A 22,843-nucleotide genomic window follows, 5' to 3' on the forward strand; every position below is an offset into this window, starting at 1 on the left:
AGGGACACGCTGTGTGAAAGTTTGTTCAGAAGCGCAGAATGGCTAGTTTCGTTTTCACCTCGGGTGTAAATAAAAGGAGAACGAAGCATAACGCTAGAAACTCAGAAGCAAAAAGCGTGTGCGGTGCTGATTTCAGAACGGGAACGTGGGAAAGCTGGATTCAGATCACCACAAAGCGTCCTTGAACAACTGGCCAGATTTCCTGGAGAATTCTGGGAATTGTAGTCCCGCCCCCCCAATCTTTACCTCACGTTGAAACCTCTATTTTTAAACTATTAGTTCCAGAAACACCGTGCCGGAGATTCTGGGAGATGTTATGTGATGTCAAGTCGCTTCCGATTTATGCGACCCCGTGAATGAGCGATATATTGTACCAAGGTCTGACCCTTGGGACCCTTCCAGCTCTATGACTTTGTGGTAGGGCGTGGGAATAGGGATCGGGTAAGAGAACACAAAAGGAAGAACAAGTTACTTCTTAAATCCTTTGTGCGTTCCCATTTTGCCCCAGTAATGATGGGAACACCAGTATATACAGCTATTTATCCATCCCTGCCATCTCACCCCACTGTCTGATGAAGGGATCTTGTAGCTGTGGTCGTTTGCAGAAATTGCATAACCTTCCGTTCTTTTTTCAGTTAGCCTCAAGATACTCCTTAGCATGGAAATTGGATTTCCTTTCCTACTTTTTGCCATCTTAAATAATTTATTAATTGTTAATTTATGTTATTTTTATGTGTTTATGATTTAAACTTACATATGTGTGTGTTGGAAGCCGCCCAGAGTGGTCGGAAGACCAGATGGGCGGGGTATAAATCAAATAAATAAATAAATAAATAAATAAATAAATTTTGAGCAAAACAATAGGATCAGTGAATTAGAGCCCCCCCCCGCACTGTTTGAGACAATATAAGTCAAGCAATTAATTACTGTTTGGCAGTGTGGATATGCTGGGTGACCTCATGGAATAAAAGCTGAGAGGCATGTAAATTCCTGTTGGTCTCAGGCGCAGTGGAGGACCAGTTCCTATCATCAGTACTGTCATAAAATCAAATTACTAATCTGATCAGGTTTTGTGCATAGAATTTGGGGAAATGGGGAGCCACCATCTTGTCATTTGTTTCACAGACAAAAACGTGTTGCTGCAGTCTGGTCAAAACCCTAGAATGAATTGATTTTTTAAGTGTCATGTGCAAGTGGTTGACAAATTTCCCCATGAAAGGAATTGCACAGACTTGGTACTGTGAGGGTTCAGGGTCTGGCTCTGGTTGTTTCTGTAATAAATCAACTGACTTCTTTGGTTTAGAAATTGGTGTAACATTTATTGGATTATTTAACAAGAAACGTGTATCAACAAAGGTGTTCCAACCATTTCCTCCCTCTAACAAGGGATTAGATGGGGTTTTCCAATCTTCAACTTAAAAGGGGCTGCACCCTTCAACATTCCAGGATCCCAGCCAGTCCAGTAAAACATCTGTATTCAGTAATTGTACTGTCTTCCCTTCCAACCTCTGGCTTTACAGCCATATACTGAAACCACTGAACTATCCAGCGATATAAGGAAGAGTGAATAAAGGTGATAGCAGAGGCCACTGTCAAAAAGGCTTTATGCTCTGTTCACTTTCTGAGAAGTTCTAATGAATATATTTCTCAGTGAACACGATTTATCTTTGCACTACAAATGTGTTTAGAGCAGAACGGGAAAATCAATTCTCTGGACTACAGCAAAAACTGTCCGTGGTTATGTGGCTGGGAGATCCTGGGAATAGTAGGTAGGCCCCAAACATTCCAAAACCACCTGACATTAACACCAACTGTATTAAGCTAATCAAAAAAGAAAAAGAAAGGAAAAGACAAAATTTGCACTAAAGCTACTGAGATCATAAAATAGTTTTACAGTCATGAACACCTACTGTTGCCACCTAGTGACTCTAATATGGGCTTTACTGTAAACATCTACTGTACATCACTGACAGAAACATCCCAGCAGAGCATTAGCTGACATTCACATTAATGCTGGATTGGGAGTTGCAGTCGTAATTGATTTTTGGCTATCTAAGTGAAAAAATAAATCAGAATCCTCTACGTATTATAATTATCTCAGCAAAGATTGCCCCACACCTCCCAATGTGTTTGCAACTCAGAAAACTTGTTCCTCAAATTTCCCAACAAGCCCTCCACCTTTCAGCAGTCTTCTGTTAGGGTATGTCAGAACATCTGCATGAATCACAAGAATCAAAGACAAATTCTTAGGACCTACATTTTCTCTTCTTGAGAGCTGAAAAAAATGGTAATTAAAGTTAAAATGATAACATTATGAATGGCCTTGCTAGACTGGAAGGCCATACATAAATGCCTTGCTAGTTCTACATTAGAGGATATCAATATAAATATCTGAAATTTGCATAACAAAAAACACATCCACAAGGTGATACGTTTAATACACCACCTTAGAGTCCATCAAACCACCCTAAACAGAGCAATCTGCTTTGCTTTTGGAAGTTAGGAAAGGTTAGGCTTGGTTAGTACTTGGATGGGAGATTGCCAAGAAATGTCTGAGGTCTTCAGCTAGTACTAGGAAAGCGTTATGTCTACAATCCTGGAGGCTTAGCAGTACAAGGCCAGCTAGACCAATGATATAACTTCATGTAAGGCAGCTTCCAGTATTCTTATTAAGCACAGAGAAAGTTTCTGTCTGGGAATGCCAGTCTCCCATTACCAAGGATCAGTTATATGTAAATTTAATTCCTATAGCTGAACAGTAGACAGAGATGAAAAGTAGACACACAAGTATGCATTGTTAATGGTTCTGTCCAAGGACAAAAACAGCTAACATGTAAGAGCACACAGAGTGGCTCCTATTCCACTTTTCAGTTCCTCCTGGGCCTCGAACCAGCACCACCCAGTGTCGCTCTGCCTCTCCCCCCTCCCTAATTGGGGAAGAGGGAGGCAAGGCCTCCTGCGGAACAAAACAGCATCCACCCTCCTCCTTCCCACCCCACCCCCTTCTACTCACCATCATGGATAAGCACTTTAGAATACTAATGGTCACATCACGACAGCACAAGACAGTTACTACTTTACACATGTATCTAATATTTTAGACAAGATATCTAATTGTAATCTATTTGTGTAGAAAAAGCCAATGATGTAATCAGATAAGAAAAGTTTTTAGAATTTAAACATTTCCTACATCTGTAATCCCTTTCATTGCCAGGAACCTGTGGGGAATGCAGGATGGAAGCCTTTAGTTAGCAAAAAAACATTGTAACCAGAAATGCCATCCCATGGTGGCAATTATTTGCTGATTAAAGACTTTCTCATCTTGTTCCCTAGGTGCCATGGGCTTTCAGTGATGAAATTCATTATACAAGAGTGATAGGTGCTTCTGGACAGTATAAAATGTCTGATTTCAAAAGTGTATTGGCTGATGACAACAGCAGTCTTATGCTGTATAACTTACACAAACAGGATTTCAGCCAATTAATTAAGATGCATGAGATGCTATTACAGGGGTGCCTCGCTTACCAATCGCTCCGTTGAGTGACCAAATCGCTTTGCAACGCTGTTTTTGCGATCGCAAAAGCGATCGCTTTCTGATGTTTCCTATGGGGGAATTTCACTTTGCGATGATTGCGCGGAAGGGACCCTCGCAAAGCCCCCGTTTTCAGCCAGCTGATCGGCGGTTCCAAAATGGCTGCCCACTGTGTTGACTCGCTTTAGAGGCACCCAAAATGGCCGCCACAATGGAGGATCTTCGCATAAGGTCAGTTTTCAAGCCCATATGAACACATTAAAAACGTTTTAATGCGTTTCTATGGGCTTTTTTATTTCCCTTAGCGACGAAATCCCTTAGCGACATTTTTCCTGGAACAGATTAACATTGCTAAGCGAGGCACCACTGTACATAGAAACTTGAGTTCTGCAGCATCCTTCAGTAAACCCATCGCAGAGATCAGGGCATGAATCAAGACTTTTTTGGTCTCAGATCAGAGTAGTTTTCACATTTCACAGATAAACAGCAGATTGTGATGCAAGTCTTATCAATCCGTAGCCAAAGGAAATATGTTCCTGTTTTACAGAATGAAACAAGTAAAAAGCAAAAGCAAAGCGTGCTGCTCAAATACCACCCCATAGTGCTTCAAGCACTCTCTGGGTGGTTTACAAGTTAATTATGCAGGCTACACATTGCCTCCCCAGCAGAGTACAGTGGTGCTTCGCAGAACGAGCGCCCTGTAGAACGATGAATTCGCTCTACGGTGACGCTTTTGCGATCGCTAATGCGATCGCAGAGTGATGCCCCCAATGGGCGAAAATCGCAGAGTGAAGGTCGGTAAGCGGTTTGCTTACCGACCTTCGCTTTGCGACCCGCCGATCAGCTGTTCCGCAGCTTCAAAATGGCCACCAGAATAGCCGAAATGGCCGGGCGCAGCATTTTCGCGCCCTTGGTAAGCAAGGGTAGGGCGCGAAAACGCTGCCGGAACAGCTGAAATGGCTGCATGCAGCATTTTCGCGCCCTCCCCTCGCTTACCAAGGGCGCGAAAACGCTGCGGCCGGCCATTTCGGCTGTTCCGGTGGCCATTTTGGACCCGCCGGACAGCTGATTGTAGCCATTTTCGCACCCTCGTTCAGCGAGGGGAGGGCGCGAAAATGGCTGCCAGCCATAGGGAAGCATCGCTGAACGGTGAGTATTCAGCCCAAATGGAATGCATTAAACACTGTTTAATGTGTTCCAATTGGTTTTTTCTTACCGCTCAGCGATGTTTCACACAGCGAGGGTTAATCCGGGACGGATTAACCTCGCTGTGCGAGGCACCACTGTACTCATTTTACTGACCTCGGAAGGATAGCAGGCTGAGTCAACCTTGAGCCAGCTACCTGGGATTGAACCCCAGGTCATGAGCAGTTTTGGCTGCAGTACAGCAGTTTAACCACTGCACCATGAGTACCTCTAACTCTCATCTGTTTTCCAGAATCACCTGTCCATGAAGGATTCAGACAGATAGAATTCCTTTGCAGCCCAGGTTAGATATGCATCTGTGCCTCTGCCTTTAGTTTCTACTGAAGATTTCTCTCTTCAAACACTTCCTGAGAAATTCCATTCAGTATTATTAAAGTAATTTTGCTTTAATCTATTGCATACCTCTCTGAAAACTTTATCACAGAGCTGTTAATAGATCTAATTAATAAAACAGGAGTCAACTGTGCAGCTAGCTACTAAGCTTGGATTTCAACTTATGAGGAACATGCTCAGCATATAGAATAAAGTGGTAGAATATTCCAAATGGGCGGGATATAAATCAATCAATCAATCAAACAAACAAATAAATAAATAAAAGGAAAAACACTGATCCAGCAGGAGGCCCCTTGATGTGCAATCAGTCCACTTTTAAAAAATAAATCTGGTAGAGTCTGTTTAAAACAGGAGTGGAACATATGGACTTTCAGATGTCGTTGAACTAGTTTCCATCACCAAACTAGTCAAACTAGCTGGGGTTGATGGGAGGCAGAGTCAAACATCTGGACGGCTGCATGTTTTCTACCTCTGTTTTACGTAGTAATATTTTGATATAAAACCTGCTGCACCATTTGATAATGGAGCAACTACTGCCTTATGGTCATAGAATACAGCTGTGTCATGTAAAAGATCAAAAAGCAGCAGTGGAAACACCAACAACCCTGTGGTACCCAAACACATTCATTTACCTGATGATTTAAATCAGGGGTCTCCAAACTTTACAGTATGAGGGCCACATCATATATTTAACACATTTTGGAGGGCCGAAGGAGGGAAAGGGGATCCAAGCAATCCCCTACTATTTTTGCAAAGACAGTGAGGGTGGGGGATTGCTTTCGTCCCCCTTCCCTCCTCTTCCTATGACTGGGCCGGATAAAAAGGTAAGGTGGGCCAGATGTGGCCTATGGGCTGTTATTCGGAGACTCCTGATTTAAATAAATGAGTTTTGATTAACTTACCTGGCTTACTCTTTTCAAGGTTTCTAGATGAAAAAAAAAAGCCACACCATTCAAGTAATGACAACAAGTATAAGCTTTTTAGTATTTTTATAAAAAATTGACTTGGTGAGAGACTTTTACAGTTACCTGAGTATTTGAAATTACAGTTTAAGGAAAATTTAACAATGGGAGTCCAATACAGTGCTTTATAATCCAGTGCCTCTAATTCTAGTTCATATGCTAGCTAACTAGGGCACATATACATAAACAATGATTCTGGAAAAAATATACAACAGGCCACCACAGAAAGGGCTGGAGATACCAATGCACTGAATAGGGCTTTCACTGGGTGCATATGTATGATGAACATGAACCAGAACTTACCACAATGAAAATGACTGATCATGAAACATCACACACTAAGCATTTAAAAAAATTCAAATTTCATACAACCAGTCCTGAGCTTCCCCCAAGAGGTGAGGTAAGGCTTTACAAACTTTATTATTAGTATGCTGAAATTTGTAGTTCCAGAAGGCAACATTTGAAATATTAATTTGTCAAATCAGATCTTTATGCTCTCTGATGCATACAACAGAATGTGGCATTTGTTGCTATCTGCATGCTGTTTAAGTAGTTCGAAGGAAACAAGTTGTGATTTTTGCAATTGTCATAATCTGAATCATTTTAACTTGCCACCCACCAAAACACATTGTGTTTCCAAGTCTCCCAGGATCCCACAATAAGAGAGTGCAAAATGCTCAGATTATATTTTTATTGCAACATAACATGATATAAGAACAGAATTTAGAATTTACAATGCAAAGGGACTTTAAAATTGAGTTTCTATTCTGATTTTTGAAATATTGCTAGATTAATTCCCACAATAAATCTATTTTAACAATACTTCATGGTCTTGATTCCATTTGTTAAACACCCTCACTTTTGACTTTTTAAAATACTTTCTCGTGATTGGGATATCCAGCCCCCATTTCTCCTGTAATACAGCAGTAAAGACAAATAACCAAGCCATTTAAATTAAGAAACGGAATAAGCTATGCCCCAGACTGCAAAAATATATACAAGCATTTACTTTTTCTGGAACTAAACATTTGAGCCATAAAAATATTAAACTGCTGTGCCCTATAGAACTAGGGCATCAGTTATTTCAATTAGAACTATCTTTTATTTTAAAAATATAGGGCAGAAAGCCTTTTGAATATTTATACATTAATAATATTCCTAGGTCCCTATATGAATCACAAATCATTATGTAGAACATAAGACTATTTTCCATAGTTTATTCTTGTTACTTCAAATTTTTATTCATTTCTGTATTGTAAATGATAATAACTAAAATTTATTAAACTCAATAAACAAAACATTTCTAAGGCTTTTTCTCCTCTGTAAGCTATGTTTTAATAGATGCATTAGGTATTCTACAGATGCCATAGGCAGCCTTCTCTCCAAAATTAACACAAGTGCCTTCTATTCAAAGAAGTAATAGATTTATTGTGTAAGTGAAAAACTTCTATAAGTTTTCCTCTGAATGTAGACTGAAGGAGAGGAAAAGGAAACAGTGTTCAACCATTCTTGCAAGTATCAGCTGAAGAAAAACAGACGTTACCCCATCTCCTTCCAGTTGGAACCTGTTACATCACAATATCTCATTTGTCTAATGTGAGGTGGTGAGGAATTCTGGAAAGACATTCTCACAGAATCGGGAGTGAGCCAGACATGGAAACACAGGAAAATTTGGGAACAGATCTTCTTCAAGTAAAGAAAGACTGTATATGACTGTTTAACACAATGCAGATGTATTAAACTATGAGTGCTGGTTTGTCAAGTTGTAAGCAGAATTTGAGAGAAGGGAGGTTAATGGTTGTTAGCCTTCGCGAATACACAGAAGGGAGGCTGTTCAACATATTCTGGAGTACGAACTTGCTATCATGAGGAAAGAAGTTGCCAATGAATGGTTTGCATTAAAAAATTAGGTGGAACAAACAAATTAAATAGCTTCAAGATCAGAGCTTAACAGCAGAAACTGAATGAGACAAAAGCTATCATATTGCTAAGAGACAATAGGATGAGAAAGAGAAAATTTATGAGAGATATATAAAAATGGGAGCTAATAAATACCTAGCAGTGATTATTAACAGTGAATATGAGTCCCTTTTGGAGGAGAGGACTAAACTGGACAACACTTTGAAGGAAAGCAACAACACAATGCAGAATGTCCAGAAGGAAATCCAAAACCTGGAAATGGAGCACAGCAACTATTCAGAAGCACTGATGTGGCAGACTAGTGAACTTGAATTCAACACAAAGCAAAAGGGTCAACTTAAAAAAGAACCTGGAAGAAAATACTTAAGTGGAAAGAGTAGTCCAGCTAAAATAAAAATTTAATTCTGAAATAATTCAGCTACAGATTTGAAGGAACTTTGCAGTGGAGAAGGCCAGCCAAGCAGAGCCATTTTCTGATGTGGAAATGATCAAAGCTACATTTAAAGAGATGAAAAACATCTATGAGAATATTGCAAAGCTCATGAGAAACTCAACATGGGAGTACATCTCTGTAAACAGCTAACTGAAGAAACAGAAGAAAAGAAAAAATTATATAATTTATAAATTACCGGTAGAAAGAATTATAAGATTAACTTCTTCAAGAAACAAAAGGCCTTTCTAACAGACATGTGAAAAAACTGAGAAAGCTACAGTTATTTTTGGACACATTTCCTGTATCAGGCCAGAAGAATGCAGATTCACAAGGACAAAGATAAATCAAGTTTCATTCTTGTCTTTGAGGCATACCTTCACAGATTATTAGAAATAGCTGGAAGATACCTTTAATGCGCTGAAGAAAATGAACATTCTGTCTGAAAAGATGGTAAAAGAGTTTGAGTCTTCCCAACATCAACTAAGATGCTAAACTTATGAAAATCGTAACATCCTGGCAGAAACAGACATTTCAGAAACAGACATTTCAATTTACACAAAGGATATACACAATATAAGTGAATGGCAGTCACTGTGCTTAAAGCTCATGGAATTCAAAGTGCTTGAATGAGACGGAAGAAGCTGACAAAGGCCAAAGCCTACAAGTGCAATTAAATGTGTTTAAGCAATTCAAATTGATCACCCACAAGAGGTTTGAAAGTGCATGTGAAAAGCTAAATAATGCATTACATCGGCGGGGGGGGGGGGGGGAACCAGGCACTAATGCTGTTCAACAAACAGGCACAACAGCTGCACAGTTGCAGTATAAACTGAAACTGCATTCCTGCGACAAAGCTGACAAAAACCAAACCCTAAGTGAAGCTGTAAAGAGTGAGGCAAAGCTGGATTGTAGAAGGAAGTATTATCTGTGTGTCAGCTCAATAGACACTGTATCCAGCTACAGCAGGAAGAATGTTGATTGGAAGTGGCCATCCATGATGCAAAAGTGCCTCCGCATAGCAGGAAAAGACAAAAATTGTTAGTCACAGGAAATCTATGGAATCTATCCCGCAGAATTCATCCACACCACCATCAATGATCTGAGGTATATATAGGTAACATCTGAGTTTCTAAACCAGAGCTTTATGGAGTCATCCTCAGCAAATATATGTTTAATATAATCTCTTTTAACTTTAATCATAAGGCAATACCTTTAAAAAAATGCATCTTGTGGGACTGTCTATCATTGTAGAGAGAACAGCGGAACAAGATCAGAAGTTTGAAGTTAACTAAAGAGATCAGATGTGTTTGGTTCTTTCTATTTTCTTCTTTCCCTCTGCACTTACCCTGTTTTTAATTCATATCTGCCTTTTTTGAATGTTGCAAATCTCTTGATTGCTTTTACTTTTTTATTCTCCTATTTTTGTGTGTGTGTGTGTGTGTGTGTGCGCACGCACACACACACACACACACAGTAGGACCATGGTATCTGCGGGGGATTGGTTCCAAGCTACTCCGCGGATGCAAAAATCCAGATATAAAAACCCCTATATATAGCAGTCTCTGGTACCCTCTAGTGGTCAGTTCTGGTAATACACTTTGGAAATATAGATTTCTAGGGTTTTTATTTAATATTTTCTGGCAATGGATAACTGAAACCGCGGGTACTGATCCCATGGATATGGCAGTCCGACTGTATTTGTTTTCAATTGTAAGGATGTCTTCAAATTGTGATTTTTTGTTATTTTTTAAAAATTGAAAGCTTTCTAAATCTCCCAATAGGAAAGATGGGTTGTAAATGCTTCAAAATAAAGAAATGTGTATATACATGAGCTCTTTCCTCTTCTGTATTGGGACTATATTTTAAATTACTTATCAGAGCAGACACAGGACCTATGATGCAGTTCTTTTTGTGAAACAGATAAAATAAATAGAAGAAAAATAAAAATTGATGTTACCTCACTGTTATCTTACAGAGGAGTCCTAAAGGCATTTAGTTCTAAAAAAAAGGGCAGAGACCACTTGCTTTCAACACCCTGAATTAAATCTCTCTAAAATACCCCCAACACCTGGAGTCTGGGTGGGCAGATGATATCTGCTACCATGACAAGAATCCAGTATGTTTGATCTCTGACTGTCTTGGCTAGCTTTCAAAGGATTATGCTCCCCTCACACAGTAGAACAGTAAGTATATATTAATCAACATGCATTACTGCTGTTTCAAATGCCATTATCTCTCCTACTGAGGTTCAGAGCAGCATGCACACCACAGAACTATAACAACCTGGAGAGAAAGGATACAAGGCAGCAAAGTTGGGCACAAGATCAAAGTGCTTTTGTTCTAAAAACTGGACTGTGGTTTAAGTACTAGGGTATATTTCAAGTGGAAATAATGAAATTATAATAAATAACTAAGTTGAACTCAGATTTAAAACCAAGTGCTGCACAAGTACAAATAAGAAGACGCTTGAACAGAGAGCTGACTCCCACATGATCCCTGCTCATCCTGGGTGGCACAGGGAGTTAACACATTCTTGGAGTTCACCCCAGACAGAGAAGGTTCACTGGGTTCAGTGAAGTTTATTTCCAAATATTCACAGGATTGCAGCTTCTGTTAAGGTGAAGTGGCAGGTGGGTAAAAATGCTTATACAACCCGTAGGACCTAACCTAACAAGCCATAATATCCCATCTGCAAGAAAGCTAGACTTGTTACTTAAGCCTAACAGCTATCTCAAACATCAGCCTACAAATAGGACTGGCAATGATTTATAGCCGTAGTTGGCTGAAGAGGCCTCACACTTTTTCCAATTTACTACTGCAGTACCCAAAGCAAAAACTTAGATTAAATGTACACATCAGGTGAAAACAAACTAAAATTCCTCTGAGTTTGGTGCATTCAAATGTAGGGATAACCTGAGGAATGTGAGGAAAAGTAAAATAAATAAATAAATAAAAGTGCTATGCTCTGAATCTGTGCATTAGCTCTTCATGCCCACCCATCCTCTGCCCAGCCACAGTCTGAACTGAGATCTTCTCAGAATAAGGCATGGGAGGGCGGAAACAGTCAGGCCTCATTTGGATAAGAAAATGTTAACTTGAGTAATGGATCTGTTTACAGCACCCGGAGTCTGAATGCAAGCAAGCGCTGTTTGAAATAGGATGCTGCAGCATTGCAGCTACCAATGGACTTCCCAGTGCATCAGCAGCAAAAAGTTGCTACTAAAATGGAAAAACAGAGTCATTTTAGAAAAAAAGTAATTAAGAACACATTCCAGTTACTGAACATGAGCCAAGACAGAGCCCCAGAAGTATATTAAGCCTCTGCTTAGGGAAGAGTTCGTTTATGCCTTCATCATTCTAGATTTCCCAAAATGAGTTATAAGAAATAGGTGATTAGTGGGAATAAAATGGCAGCATAACATCCATTCACTTATGCACTAGCAGTTGTTTAAATAGATCATGGTCAAGTCTTGTTTACAGTAAGAAGTGCCACTAGTAGAGGCAGTGAAGAACGCACATATATGAATCTACATTCTTCAGATGCAAATTTCCACCACTTATTACTCTTGCCCAAATCCTTCTGTTTCTTCAATTGCAAACAACAGCTTTTCCTTCAGTTGTTCGTAACTCTTGTACGGTGGCAAGTCCAAGCGATTGAAACTGGGGGGAAAAAAGCAGCAGCAAGCTGAATTTTCATTTTAATACTTTTAGAAATATATATATGAGGGCCAAGATACTCAACAATTTACTGTATTTTTCCGTATATAAAATGACACTTTCCCCTAAAATCATTAGAGGAAAAATTGAGGGTTGTTTTATATACAGGAGGAGGCAGAGGTGAAGCCACACTCGGCTGTCCCTTGCAGCTGCACATTGACTGTTGCCGCTGCTACAGTCTGATTGCCTCCTCCAGTGCGACTGCTGGGGCCACCTTGTCCCCTGCCTGAAGGGAGCCTGCAAGTGGCACTGGAGGAGGCAATCTGGTGGCTGAGGCAGCAGTAGCAGGGGGTGGACACGGAGGCAAAGGAGCAGCCACTCTCAACTGCCTCTCTCTGCCGCCCATTGACTGCTGCTGCCAGATCACCTTCTCCAACGCCACTCGCGGGTTCCCTTTGGGCAGGGGATAAGGTGAGCTGGAGGTAAGCCCTAGCAGTCACACTGGAGGAGGCGATCAAGTGGCAGAAGCAGCAGAAGGAGGAGGCAGAGGCAGAGGAGCAGCTGTGCTGGGCCACCCCTCACAGCTGCCCACTGATTGTCCTCTGCCTCTGGCAAGGGACAAAATTAGGGAGTCATCTTATACATTGGGAGGTCGTATACAGGGAAAAATACGGTATATTACAAACAGCTTTAAAATGGGCAAAACATTTCTCCTGTTAGCATATGTGAATTTTCATTATTTCCACCTTGTACACTAACCTACTTCATGCTATCCTCTAGGTTTAGGAATGTATAATATTGTATGTAATAATAGGTGAAGCTATTTGTATAATATTTGCCTAATTCTCTTCTATATAAACTAATATGCTGAAACCCGATGGTCAAACACAAGCAAAAAATAATTCTGATAGGAAGGTGAAAATATCCTGTCCCATATTGTGCAATGTTGTGTTTCTCCAACGGATTTTCAAACTTGATATTGGGAGTAAATGAATTATCATTTCCCAAAACTGCAAGTACTTTGTAAAAATGCTTTAATACATTATGCACTCCAAAGGATGCAAGGAAAAAGATTTCATCTGAAATGAAGTAAAGGACCACCAGGGTTGCAATGTACACCGGCACTGAACAACCAGTGTCTATGTGCCTGAAATGTGTATTTCACTCATGAAGCAGATTGACACATTGTAAAGAGCACACAATTATTCTTATATGAAGAAACACAGTTTGCTCAAGGGCATACACGGTCCTTTGTTGCTAATACTCTAATGCTCCTACATTATAAAATCATCTAGGTGCTCAGATCAAATTAATCAGCTTATTGAAAATGTGATCTAAATAAAATTATATGCATTGAGCATTCCAACATATATTGATCATGAATATATTCGGTGATAAAGCAGGGTTTTTACTGATAGGACCTTTTGGAGGTCATTAATTTATAGGACTGCAGTAAGTCAGAAGCAACTTAATAATAACTATATAGATAATATTATAGATAATAATATATTTTAAAAGATGGTTATACTTTTATTTTCACTTTTAAAATGTTTATTTCTAAACTGAAATGTCAATTATTTGGTAATTTCACACATTACAAAGAATCAAGCCTGTGCATATCATTCATTGACTACACACTTAAGAATCACAAGCATAATATTCACCTGAAAAATGTACTATATAATACATGATAACAAATATGCAATATCTTTAGGTGTGATTTAAAATCCAATACGTGCACTCCTACAACAGTGTAAATGCCCATTAGTCATGGTAATAAATAAATAAATAAATAAATAAATAAATAAATAAATAAATAAATAAAGGAAGGAAGGAAGGAAGAAAGGAAGAAAGGAAGAAAGAAAAAAGAAAAGAAAAGAAAGTCACAATTATTATCTAAATTAAATTCCTCACCAGGTATGGCTTCTAGGTAACCAGTTTTCTTTACCAACTTTTTCAATACAGAACTTTTGAGGTCCATTGCTCCCTAAAATACCAATGAATGAATGAATCAGAATAATTTAAAATGTTAAGAGAAATGAACATTTTATCCATTATTTTCAAGACTAAATATACTGTATAGTGCAAATATGAGTACATTATCTTCAGACAGTCTTCTGAATCTCTAGGTCGGATTCATGGGGGAATGGAGAGTGCAAAGTGGAAGGAAATATCAGTTAAAACTGCTTCCACTGCCTTCTTGTTACGTTACAGCAGTGGTCCCCAACCTTGGGCCTCTAGATGTTCTTGGACCACAAGTCTCAGAAGCCTTCACCACCACCTCTGCTGGCTAGGATTTCTGGGAGTTGAAGTCCAAGAACATCTGGAGGCCCAAGGTTGGGGACCACTGCGTTACAGGACTCCCAGTTTACAGAGTTCTGTTCTGCAACACACAGGATACAATAAGAGTGAAGGTGCTACTGTGTCTAATTTCCACTGTATCAAAAAGAAACAATATCCTTTATCAGCTTTTTGAAACTACAATCTGGTAACAATGTAGAACCTGCTAAATATCCTTTACCTCTTGAGTCAAAGATTATTATTTAAATCACAATTCCTGAAAGGAAAAGGCAGCTGCAATATTTATATGCCAGTGAATTCAATTTTATCTATGAATGGCCAAGGTTCTGAAAGAATATAAGTGAAAATTGCCAAAAGAAGAGTGTTGCATACCCATGAGATCAGAAAAGCCTCCTACAGGTAATCGGCATGTTCCAGTAACAAACTGTAGCAATCTCATTCTTTTCTCATTATCTATTTCCTTAACAAACTGAAAAAGAGAATACATTTAAAAGAATTGTACAGATTCCATCCAAATTGTTGGAGTGAAAGCACTTAAATGACAAAGTATTCACAGGATGAAGCAGATAATATGAAAGAAAGTTTTAAATCAGGAACATTGCATACATTTGTTTATACTTTTTTAAACTTAGGGAGGGTTACTAAAAAAATAAGAATTCTTGTATGATCATGAAATGCCTTTTCTAATAACAGAAATCCTCATGTTTTCAGAATCTTTTAACATTTGTTCTCTCACATCTGCACAGTCCCAGGGTGCCCAGAAGAAATTGGTAAACCACGTCCAAGTACTCACTACCTAAAAACCCCTGGAAAGGGTCACCATAAATTGGAATAAATCTCACAGCATAGAATTGTGTATTATTATATTTAATTATAATATGCACCTTCTAATGTTTAAAAATATGTACTGTTATTCATCTAATCTTATGCTAATATGAAAGCCACTACGTTTCAAGTGGAGAAGAGTGACATGTGAACTGCAAAGGATGATCTAGAAGAGAATCTAGCTGGGAAGAATTGGACTTTAAAGCATTCAAAGCTAATTTTACAAATAATGGAAGATGATACTTTGATTTTAGAGCTTATGCCACAATAAATTTGTTATTTAGGGCATCACAGGAATTTACTGTTTTTGCAGCAAGAGACTAAGATGGGTATGTTATGCAAATTGTCAGGAACTTTTAGATGGATAATACTTAGGCAACAGTTCATGCAGAACAGTAAGGAGATACTATTTCCCTCAGAGGTCCACTGCTGAAACTTTGGCACCTTTGAAATTCTTCTTGAATATATTAAAGCAAGACAAACCTGCCAAAACCACACAATTTGTTTGCTAGTCCTGGTATAATGCCGGTAGATGGTATGCCTTTGCCAGTCAGTCAAGTCAATCTCTTGCATTCCACACAAAAGCACCTATTTGGAAAGGGAGAGGGAAAGAGAGGGGAGAGACACCTGTTAGGAGCTAGAAATGCTGCTGTAATGATCTCTAAGTGGTAGAAGCGCACACCTCGTGGGGGTTTCCAGAATGCATCTTTATCTTGGTAAAACTTGGTTGCCTTACATGTACATAAGGATAATGTTTCTTCGATGCATAGTTTGCTTAGCTAAAATGAACCCAATGCAGTGGCCTAGTCATACTGTCAACAATTCAACACAGTCAATTTAAGAAACTGTTATTCCATTTATTAGCTACTTCAAATGTTCTAACAGCCTCTCTGCTCAGTCTTATGATCTAAGATTAGACTCACCTCAAGCTCCTTGGCATCAAAATATTGTAAGTACTGCTGTGGTAAAATCTCATTGAAACCTTCAAAGAAAGATTGTGTTTGTTCTTCAACTCCTCGGGAAAGCCTCCACTCTGCCACCAGCCTAGAGTAGGAAATACAGATTCACTTCAAAACTGGTCCATTTACCTCAATCTGAAAGTATAATGTGTTGTGAATTATACTCAGAACTTGGAAAAGTACTTTTCTGGACTACAACAGTCAGAATACCCCAGGAAGCATTGTCGCTGGTTGTGCTGACTCTGGGATTCTGGAAATTGTAGCCTTCCCTCATCACCAAGCTCTGATTACAGTTTACATTACATGTCATGCGCCGTCAAGTCAGAAGCAACTTTATAGTGACCCAACAGGACTTTAAATAAGATATTTAAGAAACAGTTTTACAGTTTTACAGCTTTCATGGCTGAGTAGGAATTTGAACCCAGGACTCCCGAGTCCTGGTCCATCACTCTATCACTACATCACACTGGTTGTCTTGCATTAAACAAGGCAGTGGAAAATCATCAAGGACAGACCACTCAATACTAGCCCTTGTTGAGTGCATATGTGTCTTAAATGTGATATTAACATAAATGAATTACAGTTGTGAAAAGGTCAGCAAGGTGAGATTACACCATGAGTAAATAACAGTCTTCCTAAAATTATAAAAATAAAAGAAATACATATTCCATTAAAATAACTAAAATTGCTAGGAATTAACTGTCTTAGTGTGACAATCAGAAATACATTTAGGCAAGCAAATAAGGCTTCAACAGGCAGTAGAAACACCCTGTATTGGGACCTGGCCTAATTTCATTGGGGAGATTCTTCTGTATGTTAGGTGCCACAAAAGAGAAGACACTCCATGTTGCAACTACAGTGGTGCCCCGCATAGCGACGTTAATCCATTCTAAAAAAACCGTCGCTATCTGGATTCCTCGCTATGCGGGGCAAAAAACCCCATAGGAATGCATTAAACCCCATTTAATGTGTTCCTATGGGGAAAAAACTCACCGGTAAGCAAAGATCCTCCATAGAAAGGGTGGCCATTTTGAAACCGTCAATCAGCTGTTTAAAAAAGCATTGCTTTGCGATGATCGGTTCCCCAAGTAGGGAACCGATCATCGCAAAGCACCGCCAGCCAGCCCCGGATGCCCGGTCTCCATGGCCGGGCGAGAGCGAGGGGGAGGGAGCGCGTCTGTCTCCAGCCAGCGAGGGTTCGGAGGCAGGCAGCCGGGAAGGGGGCGTGCCAGTGACCAACAGCCGGCCAGGCAACCCCGGATGCCCGGTCTCCTTGGCGGGGCGCAGACGGGGCGAGGAGGTGGTCTCTGGCACGCCCTCCCCTCCAGCCGCTGCCGCCCTGATCCTGGTCCCGGGTGGGCGCCTCCTCCTTTGCGGTGCTCTGGCTTGGCGCCCGCCCCAGAGGTGCGACGGAGATCAGGGCCAGGCCCTTTGCCCCTCCTTCCCTCCCTCCTCCCGAGGCGCCAATCTGGAGTGCCGCCACTCCCCCCCAAAGGCCCGCCAGTCAGCTGTTCCAAAAGGTGGGCGTTTGGGCTGGTCCCAGGGAAGTGCTTCCCCGCAAGCAGCGCCAAGCCAGTTTTTTGGAACAGCTGACCGGCGGGGCCTTTGCGATGATTGTGGGGGAGCGCTCCCCCGCGATCATCGCAAAGCGAATTTTCCCCATAGGCGCCATCGCAAAGCAATCGCTCTTGCGATGGCAAAAAGTCCATCACAAAGCGATTTCATTGCTAAACGGAGTGATCGTTATGCGAGGCACCACTGTAATTTAACTTAACTAGGCTGTAGTATAGCAAGCAGCCCCTTTCACTAAGTGTAGAGACTGGGCTAGATTACATTCATGAAACATCATAAGAGGTGATGCATGTAGCTGCGTTAGGCATTTTAAATTTGTGAAAATAGATTTCATTCTTACTTTAGCAGCAGCTGTCACTAAACATGAATGGGGAAAAAAACACTGTTCACTGAATGTCAATTACAGATGGAGGCATAAGACCACAACTGAAAATCAGTTCTGAACTTACCTAATATATTCTTCCTTGTTTTCCTCAGTAACAAGAACATTGCTTCCATTGGGTTTCAAGTCATGGCTCTTTATTTCACCTAGAATTTCCTTATCAACAGAGAAATACATTTCTAGGCCACATTCCTCAATATTGTTTTCCCTGAAAATAAATCAAATGCTATTAAACAAAAAAGATGCAGAAACATCTTTTAATGCAATACTACAACTATGACTACTTGGAAATGCCCTGATAAACTTATATGCTTGGATTGAAGACATAGTTTTTAAAATCAGCTGTTCTACTCTATAAACTTGGCCTTCAAAACAAATTTGGTATTTTTTATTTATTTACATTATTTTTATCCTGCCTTTCTCCTTGAAGGGACCCATTTAACACTTTTTGTTCACTAAAAAAAGGAAAACACACAAACACACACAACCAAAACAAATTCTACAATGAGATTTGAATTATTAAAGGCACTCCCATGACTGCTCGCCTACAAAGAGTAGACTCTCCTATGAATGTTGCAGATGAATATTTTCTAGGTGGTCTTATTTTCTGAATATCAGCATTTCCTATGTCGATATTATTTAATATAATTCATATCCCAATCTTCCCTTTTAACAGATGAACACTAATATTAAAATAATAAAATAAAAAACTTTGCAGACATAGATATCTCAACATATCCAGAGCAAAATTTCCTACTAAAAATATAAATTGGGATAGTAAAATAGAACCGCACTAAAATATTCCTCAGTTCTTATTTACAAGTAAATCATGCATTTATCTGGATTCTTTCATGTATCAAGAATCTGAGGACAAATACTTACTTTACCCAAATGAGAGAGTTATAAAACTCAGGATCTACGGATTCCAAATCTTTTAGTCCCACTGGTTTGTTGAGGATACGTTTGTAGAAAGGCAAAGAGAAACCTGTGTCTATAAATTTACCATGAAACAAAGCCTGCAAAATATGAGAAATGATATCATTTATTTTATAGCATTCCCAGCAAGTGTACTATATTTAAACTATGCCTGAAAAATAAGCTGCAAGCAAGTATCTGCATCTTAGATTTTTAAAGAAACCATTTATTAAAGGCCATGTTATGTATTAAAGCACAAACTATACTAAAAGGAAACAGTGATATTTATAGGTGAATCTGTATGAACCACCGCTACTGGTGACAAAAAAGTAACATCAAGTGGAAAAATAGAAAATTTGAGGCATTTAACCCCTCAGTACTGGGTGGGTTGCAATCTTTCATTGTGTACATTAAAGATGACAAAGAAATTAACACAACAATGGCTCCAGTTGCAGGAATTTGAATCTCTTTCCCTGAAAGCTTTTTCCAGCTCTCACAATCATGGTAATACAGGTATATTTATGTAAACATACTGAATTAACCTCTGAATCCACATATAATATTTGTAAACTAATGAGATTTTTAAAAGTAACTATTATATCCTCTCTCTCTGAAGCCAATGCCAATTAACAACAACTTGATAGAAAAATACTGAACGATAAATATACCACAAAGTCAATGCTTTTATCTTAGCAAGTATTAGAATAAAGAGGAGAAACAGAATAAAAATGGTAAGAAGTTTTTAAACATGCCAGAAATGCAGGACTCCTCCTGAGGAGGATTACAATCTAGGTTTTCCTGGCTCCAGGAAGATTTATACTTTTCTACTTCATGTTTAGAACTGTCTGAGAGATCAAGAGTTCCTGACTCTCTCAACCAGCAACTCTCAGCTGGTTCTTACTGCCATGCCTCACTATAAAACACCACAAACCTGCCTGTTTATTATAATCTATGCTCTGGACTCACCATGGCAATAAATCTGCCAATAAAACGGAAGTATTTCAGGTGGTCTGGGTTTATATAGGAGGCTGGGTTTATCTGTAGGCAGTAGTTGTCCTTCCCTGCATATTCAAACAGGCAATACATTGGGTTCATCACTTCGTGGGACAAGAGAAAAAACCATTCCCTGAAACCACATAAATAACTCAGTTAACACCACAAAAAAAAAACAGTAAGTTTAGACATTTCGTATACAGATTCTCTAGTAAAAACATCTTCAAGAACTAACAGACTATTAGAACAAAGTATTCCGTTCAGACATTATGTAGTTAGCTAAGAAGAATATACTAAATCAGGGGTCTCAAACTCAATTTACCTGGGGGCCGCTGGATAAGACTGGGATGACATAAGGATCAGATACAAATAACTACTGACTTACATAATTCTGTTCATGGTTCATAATCTTTCTTTCTACGGCAAACTCAAGACTTCCTTTTTGCAAGTCAACTCATCTGCTATTATTGAAATGTTTGTCTATCTCTCAGTGCTATAAATAATTGATATGAATCACATCCAAGTTGTGGGCTTGTGGTTTTGAATACTGATTCAAAATTACAGTTTATAAAGGCTGCATGATTGCTGCTGACTTCTGAGCTGTTTAGCTCCAGGCCTGAACCGCATATTGACTGATATGGAGCACTTACCTCTAGAATACAGATTGCTTAGTCAAGATGTCTGGAATAGGGTAAGACCATTTCTTGGGCCAAGTATATGCAAAATGCAGGACTGAAGGTATGTTTATTTTGACTGCTTTTAAATAATAGGGAAACATAATGGATACCAAACTATTTTGCTGCACCATCTAAGGAACAAAAACATTCAGTATAATGTTCCTAAATGGTGTCTCATGTAGCTGAGATATGAATTTTATTATTACTGATTTACACTTTCATTTCTTCATTACAATATATAGGCTCAAATTTGCTCTCTACACCTGAAAGGCTGTTGCAATATTATATACACAGAACATATACAACAAAAATCTTGAGGAAGTTTAGCCTTATTAGATATTGAAAAGTCAAAAACAGAGTTATAAACATTGTTTTTACCTCTAAGAAACTTTTGATTAAAATGGCCAACATTTTACAAAGTGCAACCCTTACAATTTATCCTATCAAATAATTTCACGTAGCTTGATTTGTTCTGTAAAGCAAGTTTTCCCTACCGTGCAACACCTCCATAATCTAATCCTTCTTCTCCAGGAAAAATGACCCACAAGCGTCTTCGGAGATCTGGAGGACTGAGGCTCATTATCTTAGTAGAAAAAGATTATCAGATGGTTAAGATTCAAACAGCTAATACATAGCAATGTAGACACCTTTTTTATTTGTTTGATTTATTGTTTTACACTACTTTCTTAGAACACAACCTAAACATAATCAAACAAATTACAAATCCTCTACAATTAGATAACTGGACCATTTTTCAAGGCTATTTACAGACAAAGGTTGAAAGCATTTATTTATTTATTTATTTATTTATTTATTTATTTATTTATTTATTTATTTATTTATTTATTTATTTATTTATTTATTTATTTAATTTATTTATTTATTTATTTATTTATTTGCTGCCTTTCTCCTAAAGGAGGAGAAACAAGAAATATCAGATCAGTTTCAGAAACAAAGGAAATTATTTTTCAGTTTAAATATCTAGAAGCAATTTTACAATGCACCAAGTATCCAACCATAGCTCACTTACCTGCTGGAAAGAATCTTCAAACAATGTTTTTCTGCTTACTGTGATTTTTATATGCTGAGGCATAGCCAGTTGCTGAAACACACACACAAACAAAACAGATTTCATAAACTAGCCAACTGTGGAACATTCAAGCACTCAATATGAAATGTGAGCAAATGAATGATGCATCATGAATAGGAGCTATAAATTTCATGCCCAAACATCTGCTTTCAATGTTAGGGTTACAAAATTAGTGAGCCAACGTGTGTTTCTCTTGTGTGATTGCAGCGAATATACTAAAAAACAGTATCTGATCAAGCATCTAGAAAGTGGGAAAAATTAAAACTGGAAACAGCCTGCATGCAGCCAGAATTGTAATTCATATATTGAGATTGGTTCTGTGGCGTTCAGCTCTGCTATCACCTGTCCGACATAGCTGGGCAGGGGAACCTCAGCCAATGAGAGGACAGAGGGTGCACAGTGGGAGGAGCTGTGTTATATAAGGTGTGTGTGTGTGTAGTTTTGGGAGATCAGAGAGTTGGAGAGATGAGTGATTAGAGTGATTGATAGAGTGAGAAAGAGCCTGTCAGTGAGGGAAAAGTCTGTGTGAGCTAGTGCCTGAGAAACAGTGATTGTCAACTTAATTTTATAACAGTGATTCACCCTTTTTATTTTGTGTAATCAATAAACCTTTTATTTGTTTGAAAGAAACCCTTGTCCTTTTGATTTAAAGGATAGGTTGGTGGCAGCAAGTTTCTTTTAAGAGAAGTAGTGGGCACTCTTATAGGCCTGGATGGGTAGAGGCTTGAGAGTGGCCTGCTACAGGTTCCATGCACAGTACAGTATGCTCACATAGAGAACATAGATGCTATGCGAGGTGAAGAAAAAGATAATCCCAAGTTCTTTCTCCCATACACATAGGTCAATAATGAACGGGGCTGCAGGTAGGTAATGTGTAGATAATTAACCAACACATGATGTGGATCCATTAATGTATAAAACAATGATTGAAACTCTCTGCTGTATTGTAATTCATATATTACAGGTGCAGCTGTCCATATGAATAGCATTTGTTGTTCACAATGCATTCTTCTGTGTACAGTATTAACTTTAGAAGAAGGATATGATGCCAATTCTAGATTTTGCCCATGAAAAAAATGTTCATTT

The 22,843-nt window shown here is 38.9% G+C and overlaps 1 protein-coding gene and 1 pseudogene across 9 annotated transcripts in view; one reads left to right on the forward strand and one right to left on the reverse strand.

Annotated features, from left to right (window-relative positions):
• Positions 1-6,710: 6,710 nt before the first annotated feature.
• Positions 6,711-22,843, reverse strand: part of ITCH (itchy E3 ubiquitin protein ligase) — a 56,572-nt gene continuing 40,439 nt past the window's right edge. For 5 of the 8 annotated variants that reach the window (XM_020806508.3, XM_020806511.3, XM_020806509.3 and 2 more), the window contains 10 exons: positions 21,698-21,769; positions 21,162-21,250; positions 19,964-20,123; positions 18,965-19,098; positions 18,150-18,290; positions 16,093-16,213; positions 15,653-15,757; positions 14,717-14,813; positions 13,958-14,030; positions 6,711-12,046 (listed from right to left, as the gene is read on the reverse strand). In XM_020806508.3, the coding sequence (XP_020662167.3) occupies positions 11,947-12,046; positions 13,958-14,030; positions 14,717-14,813; positions 15,653-15,757; positions 16,093-16,213; positions 18,150-18,290; positions 18,965-19,098; positions 19,964-20,123; positions 21,162-21,250; positions 21,698-21,769 (1,092 nt within the window). In that variant the 3' untranslated portion in view covers positions 6,711-11,946. The remainder of the gene's footprint in view (positions 12,047-13,957; positions 14,031-14,716; positions 14,814-15,652; positions 15,758-16,092; positions 16,214-18,149; positions 18,291-18,964; positions 19,099-19,963; positions 20,124-21,161; positions 21,251-21,697; positions 21,770-22,843) is intronic. The other 3 variants (XM_020806512.3, XM_078393242.1, XM_078393241.1) reach the window with 1 other exon arrangement.
• On the forward strand, positions 8,071-9,042 carry LOC144589145 (uncharacterized; annotated as a pseudogene). The gene has a single exon (XR_013545055.1). The product of XR_013545055.1 is annotated as an uncharacterized LOC144589145 (transcript).

Source organism: Pogona vitticeps, chromosome 4 (assembly GCF_051106095.1).
Source record: "Pogona vitticeps strain Pit_001003342236 chromosome 4, PviZW2.1, whole genome shotgun sequence".
NCBI lineage: Eukaryota > Metazoa > Chordata > Lepidosauria > Squamata > Agamidae > Pogona > Pogona vitticeps.